This window comes from Entelurus aequoreus, linkage group LG09 (genome assembly GCF_033978785.1).
Source record: "Entelurus aequoreus isolate RoL-2023_Sb linkage group LG09, RoL_Eaeq_v1.1, whole genome shotgun sequence".
Taxonomy (NCBI): domain Eukaryota; kingdom Metazoa; phylum Chordata; class Actinopteri; order Syngnathiformes; family Syngnathidae; genus Entelurus; species Entelurus aequoreus.
The window spans coordinates 79060619-79068118 of NC_084739.1; the positions used below are offsets into that span (position 1 = coordinate 79060619).

The 7500-nt window shown below is 36.9% G+C and overlaps 1 protein-coding gene across 1 annotated transcript in view; it reads left to right on the forward strand.

Annotated features, from left to right (window-relative positions):
* The window catches only part of LOC133657784 (homeobox protein Meis1), a 237049-nt gene that overhangs the window by 219404 nt on the left and 10145 nt on the right, over positions 1 to 7500 (forward strand). The window contains exons 10-12 of the mRNA XM_062059515.1: positions 810 to 868; positions 3934 to 4023; positions 4399 to 4505. Of these exons, the coding sequence (XP_061915499.1) occupies positions 810 to 868; positions 3934 to 4023; positions 4399 to 4457 (208 nt within the window). The 3' untranslated portion in view covers positions 4458 to 4505. The remainder of the gene's footprint in view (positions 1 to 809; positions 869 to 3933; positions 4024 to 4398; positions 4506 to 7500) is intronic.

The following is a 7500-nucleotide window of genomic DNA, read 5'->3' on the forward strand; positions in this document are numbered from 1 at the left end:
AGGGTTTTGGTCCTAAATGATCTCAGTAAGATATTATAGCTTGTAGCTGAGATTTGATGAGCTATATTGAGTAAAACATGCTTGAAACTAGAATATCAACTGTTGCAAAGCTGCGTCATCAACACTCACAAGTATAAAACTACTTTTTTAAAGTAATAATTTCTTACTTCAAGCATGAAAAAAAAATCATGACGCCGAGCGCATATCATTATGTCAAGATAATGGCACTAGCATTTACTTCATTTAGGAACATTTTTCCACATATTGAGCAAAAAGGTCCATTTTTTTTTCTACCAAGAAAAGTGCACTTGTTATTAGTGAGAATATACTTATTTTAAAGTATTTTTGGGTTCATTTAGGTTAGCTCATTTTACTTGTTTTGGAAAGTGTTGACAAGCCGAATTTTCTTGTTCTATTGGCAGATAATTTTGCTTAGTTCAAGACTATCATTTAAAAAGGTTTCCCTTTAGGGGACCTGTTTTTTTTTGTCCCCATACCGTCAGAGGTCCCCTAAAGGTGACTGTGTAAACAGAGCGATGTCCCCATTAAGTAAGCATTGCCAGAACACACACACACACACACACACACACACCCACACACACACACACACACACACACACACACACACACACACACACACACACACACACACACACACACACACACACACACACACACACACACACACAAGTGTGTTTTTAAGCAATCTGATGCAGGTTTTGTAAATGTTACATTTCTATTCCTGTCACGTGTGTAGAAGAAATCCCTCTTGTACTAACAAAACCGTTTTTTTGTCTCTTTTCCTTCAGGTTCATCAACGCCAGGAGGAGAATAGTCCAGCCGATGATCGACCAGTCCAACCGTGCAGGTGAGTCCCGTCAAACACACTCCTTACACACTCCACACGCCATCTTGTTTCAGCCATGTGGTCTCCCTCCTCCCCTCCGTGACCGTTACTTGGCTTTTTGGGTCCTGACCATTTTTTTTTTTTTTTTTTTTTTTACCCGCCATTTGTGGCTGTTTTAGGGAGCACCCCCCCCCCTCCAACCCCACCCCGTTCCACCCCTTCGGGTGCACAGCTAGGTTCGGACCGCCGTAAAGTTTATTACCTGTAATAGGGGTCATAGGTCGGGGTGGTATTAGGGGCGCAGTAAAGTTCAAAGGCATTCATTCTTGCTTTTGCTCGAGTGACCCCCGAGCGGCCTAAATGGAAGCTAAGTGGATTTCTATGAGGGCGCAACAATGGAGGCAGAGGCTATCGAGTTTCACTTATCGCCCGGCGCACTCGCCAATTTACGACACGCCGGACTTTGCGTTCTCTGTGCAGGTGTTTACATTTTTACATAGCAGCGCCACGCTCGTTAGCGGGCCTCTTCCTCGTTAGGGTCACATAGAGCTGAAAACTATCACTTTTTATGACCTATGGAAAATAAGGAGAAAAGTACATGAAATGTAAACATTTTTATTTCAAAGGTAACCTTCCTCGGATTATAATCAAGGCAGAAAGGAAATGTCAACAAAAGCATGGAAAACACTCACACAATGTAAACAAAATAGTAAAATCCCATTGAACACTTAACAATAACTTTAAAGGAGGGTGCAAAAATGCTTAATAAAGTGTAAGAAAATAGTGCAAAGTGTGTAAATGTAAACATAGTTCTTCTCCGGTTTCTCTATTTTCTGCAGGTTTAGTGCCGGGAAGTTACAACTGTGCTCTAAAGGGTGAGCACGGTTAAGGTGGTGTGGTGGGGATGAGCGCTTTGCATCATTTACAGACCACATTGGTCTGACTACGGTCTGTTTCGGGAAAAAAAACCATAAAAGTGCTATACTGTCTAGGTGACTTTTCCTATTTTATCCACAATTTCTTCATTTTGACTTCCTCTTCTCACTCTGTATATATCAGTGTTGTTTTATCAGCCAACTGCACGGTAATATATATATATATATTTTTGCAGAAGTTCTAGTTGTAGCGCTGCTTGCTAGAAAACTTGCTAACAAAGTAACCAACAGCAATCAATAGGAAAAAGACCGTGAAAAAAAAAAATAATCTACCAAACTATTATGTATATATGTATGTATAAACATACATATGCATACATGTATATGTACAGTATATATATTTATATATGTGTATGTATATGTATACATATATGTATTATGTATATGTATATATGTATTATGTATATGTATACATATATGTATTATATATATGCATTATGTATATGTATACATATATGTATTATGTATATGTATACATATATGTATTATGTATATGTATACATATATGTATATGTATACATGTATGTATTATGTAAATGCATATATGTATGTATTATGTATATGCATATATGTATGTATATGTATACATGTATGTATATATGTATTATGTATATATGTATTATGTATATGTATATATGTATATGTATACATGTATGTATTATGTATATGCATATATGTATGTATATGTATACATGTATGTATTATGTATATGTATATATGTATGTATATGTATACATATAGGTATTATGTATATGTATATATGTATGTATATGTATACATATATGTATTAAGTATATGTATGTATATATGTATGTATGTACAGTATATGTACATATGTATATTTATGTATGTACATATGTATGTGTATATGTATATTTGTATGTGTATATATGTGTGTGTGTGCGTGTGTGTGTGTGTGTGTGTGTGTGTATTTATATTTATATATATATATATATATATATATATATATATATATATATATATATATATATATATATATATATATATATATATATATATATATATATATATATATATTAGGGCTGCAACTAACGATTAATTTGATAATCGATTAATCTGTCGATTATTACTTTGATTAATCGATTAATAATCGGATAAAAGAGACAAACTACATTTCTATCCTATCCAGTATTTTATTGGAAAAAAAACAGCATACTGGCACCATACTTATTTTGATTATTGTTTCTCAGCTGTTTGTAAATGTTGCAGTTTATAAATAAAGGTTTATTGAAAAAAATAAAAAAATAAAAATGTTTAATTAAAAAAACAAACAAAAAAAAACTCTGCGCATAGCATAGATCCAACGAAACGATGACTAAATTAAGCGGCAACTATTTTAATAATCGATTTTAATCGATTTAATCGATTAGTTGTTGCAGACCTAATATATACGTATATATCAGAGTTTAAATAAAGATGTATTTATTTTTAAATGTCAGGCAAATTGATGCACTTTAAGTCTAAAGACAATGTTAATTAAGTTATTCTTTATTTTAAATTGATCTATATTTCTTATTTTTTGTTTTCTGTAATGTTAAGTATACAATATTATGCAGAGGTGTACTTATAACAATCTTATAGACAAATGATACTATTTATAGTTGTGGCGGAGAGGGAAGTGGGGGTGCACGGCCTACTGCAAACATCGGAATCACAAACATACTACATTTATGATATAGTATTATTATACAATATAATTAAAGATGCACAAAGGCTGAGTATTTAAATGGACTTATGAGGTGTCCAAACATTCCCTCCCCTCTTGGCCAAAATGTTGCTGTGCACATCTTTCATGCATCATTCATATTTGGGTCGCTACGAAACATTCAGCTTTGTGACATTCAGGGTTTTTCTGGAGCGATGGTTGTATTCTATAATGACGAGTGGACTAGTAAGTGCACAAGTGTGCGTTACTGGCGCCCCTCAAAGTACTTGAGAGTGTGCGCAGCGTAGTAGTGACCTGGTAGCGTAGCACGTGTGGGACTCTGCAGGGCCAGACCTCGTTAAAGCCTGCAGGATCTCACCGGGCTCGGCGGTTGAGAGCCGCCCACAGACGATCCCGCTTCGGCCACCGAGTCTTAATTAAAAGCACTAATTGACCACTCTGCCCCTCCTCCATCCCCCCCACAGTAAGTCAAGGAGCGCCCTACAACCCAGATGGTCAGCCCATGGGGGGCTTCGTCATGGACGGCCAGCAGCACATGGGAATCAGACCACCTGGTAAGGCTTTTATTCTCTGCTTCTTGGCTGGGGTCCCCCCTTATCCAGTCACCTGACACCAAGCCCCGCCCCTTTAGTCGACCAGGTGTGATCAGTCACAGCTGCACCGCTCAAACTCCGTTCACCGATTACCACCTCGGAAAACACCAACATTAAAATGCAGTAGCGCAGTAGGCCTAGGTACTCACTAAAAACAAGGCCGAGGTTTTATGTAGCAATATTTTTGGGGCACTGTAACATTACACTTTGAACAGTAACACTGTGTTGGAATGTAACAACTGGAGCGTCATGCACAGGTGGAGGATGCCCTGTGCAGTGCATTGTGGTGGTCTGCCGAGGTCACTTACCAAAAATGTTTTGTCCCTCTTCTCTCAGGACCGATGGGCGGCATGGGTATGAACATGGGCATGGAAGGTCAGTGGCACTACATGTAGCCCCGCCCCCGCCCATCAGGGCCGACCAATCGCAACACGGAGGCGAGAGTAAGTATTTTGTTTGCATTTTTCGTGTGTTACCACAATAACACCGCTTTGTAATGTCGTTAATAAGCATGTTATTAACACTTAATAACAGTTATAAACATTTGTTACCTTTTGGTGTTAGGCTTCTACGGCTTACCACACTTTTTTTTTATCTCCATCAATTATTGGCTAATTACTTGGATAAATATTAATAGAAGTGTCTAAATAAGTGTTTTTGTTTTTCAATACGATACTGATATTGGAAGCTTGGCTATTGATACCGACATTGATCCAATACGATATCAGCAGGAGTCATAAATGCTTGAATGTTAGAAAAGATTGGATACATTTTATATTAGCCGCCAGGAATGGACTTATGCTGTCTTTAAGTTGAAGTGAGGGGATTTTTTGGGGGGCACAGAAAGTTGACTGATGCGGACACGTTTGTTACTGGATACTTTCGAATATGCCTAGTAACTCTGTATGTGTAAGTAATATGCAAGTATAATTATTTGATGCTTATTTATGTTGAGAAATGTGCTGTTTTACACTCCAGCTTGTGTGCTATTGTGTGCTTAGCTGTTGTGTAGCTGCTCGCTCCCAGTTGCCTATCTATAGGACTGCTTGTATTGGAGCACTTTTATCTGAGAAGAACTGTTGTACAGGTAGTGATGTGCGATACCACTGATTATCTCTCCTATACCACCGGACTGGTATCGGCAATACCGCTCCGATACTGATACTTTCTGCAAATGTCTGCAAAAATGTAAAAAGTTGTATATTTTCCAAAAGTACCTTAACTATCTTAAATAAAACAACAGTTAAATGTGAGAAAAAAAGTTGAAAGGTTTTAATCAATAATAATAATGCACATAGTAACACAAAGTTTTGTCTTTAAATATAAATAATATCTGTTTTTAGCATTGTTTTTTAAATATATATAAAAATAGACCAGGGATAGTTTGACTTTTCAGTATGCGGCCCTTGGTGAAAAAAGTTCAGACACACCTGATCTAAAATGATAGAAATCTCTCAAATTAAAAATACTTAAAATATAAGTTAAGTTAATTAAGAAAAAAAAAAAAATTAGGTAATCATAATAATAATAATTTATGACTCAAGAAGGAAAATATTAGCTATCAAAATAAAAATAAAATATAAAGTATAGTTAGTTGTAATAATAATAATAATAATAATTTATGAATTAATTAGTGAAATAAAATATACTTAAAGTATAAACAAAGTTTAAGTTAGTTAGTTCATTAAGAGAAATAAAATACTAACTTATGAATTAATTTGAAAATATTAAAAGCTCTCAGAATACAAATAAAATGTACTTAAAATACAAAGTTTAAGTTAGTTAATTAAAAAAAAACTTAGGAATTAATTTGAAAATAGTCAAAGCGCTCAAAATAAAAATGAAATATATTTGAAATATAAACAGAGTTTAAGTTAGTTAGTTAATTAGAAAAATATTTATAATAATACTAACTTTTGAAATATCTAGAGAAATATTAGAATCTCTCAGAATAAAAAATAAAATATACCTTAAATATAAAAAAAGTTTAGTAAGTTAGTATTATTTTATATTGTAATAAACCAACTTGTGAATTAATTTGAAAAATTACAACAACCATAAAAAACACTGTTAAATGTGCAACTGAATATTAATATTTTTATACTGGCAGAATTTTAACATAATATGCTTTATCACCTACAGGGACATATCTGCTTTTTAAAATTAAAAAAAATACCAATATTGTCGCCGCATACTTAGACTTTCCCTGGTGGAAAAAGTTTGGAAACACTTGAACTAAAGTATCGAAGGCATCAATATTTTGATTTGAGACTCGATAATAGAGCTTTAAGATCTGGTATCGGCGGTATGAATATATCTGTATCGCTCCGCGCACCAGCAGTATCAGGTCATAGTGTAGGTATGATCAATCAATTTGACATGCTATTGTTCATCTTATTCATATCTAGTTATTACTCGGTGGGCACAGGTGTTGTTGTTTTGTTTGTACGACATCACCATGGCAACAACATCCCCCCCCCCCCCCCCTATACTACACCCATTCTTGTCCAGTACACATCAAACATTCCCCCACTTGTTCTCAGTAGGTCAATTTCCCGCCTCACACTAACCCATTTTTTTTCCCTTTTTTTAATTCTTACCTTATCTCTCTCTCGCCCCCCGGGGGGGTTGGGCTACATAAGAGTCCCTCCCACACGCTTCTTGGACGTACACGAGCACGGCGTGACGGCCTAACAGACGGCGGCCGGTGGTCGGTGTGTGGGCGCGTACTGTACGTCTATACGAACAATTTCATGATATCGTCTTTTGTGGCGTGCGTGCGTGTGTGTGTGTGCGAGTATGGTAATAGGATTACTCCTGGCGCAGGGAGGGGACGCCAAATGGAGGAGGTAGCCAGCAGGGTATGCAGCTTAGCAGGCCTAATTGACGAGATCCAAATTAAATATGCCATCAGCGGAGGTGTGACCAATGCATTTGACTTATTCAGTTTACCAAAATAGAGACCATTAACCCTCCAGTGTGTGTGTGTAGTAAAATAATATTCAAATACCACACACACACACACACACACACACACGCGCGCCGACCCTTGTTTCCTACGCCAAACGTCCTGCAAGCACGACAAAGACGGAAAAACGTCCAAACGAATGTCATCGTTAGGGAAGGAGATGTTGTTACGGAAACACTGCAAGTGTGTGTGTGTGTGTGTGTGTGTGTGTGTGTGTGTGTGTGTGTGTGTGTGTGTGTGTGTGTGTGTGTGTGTGTGTGTGTGTGTGTGTGTGTGTAAACACGAGGGCTGGCTGCCCGCGTCCGAGCCGCCTCCTTCCAGCAGCTGCTCGCCTTCCCAGCAGACCTCGCTTTAAACAGCCTCAATTTGCCTGCTGAATCCTGTAATTGGGCCACCAGAGGAATCCTCCGTGAGACGGGCGAAGACGAGGCGGCGAGGGCGGGGAGTAAATGACAAAAAAAAAAAGGGAG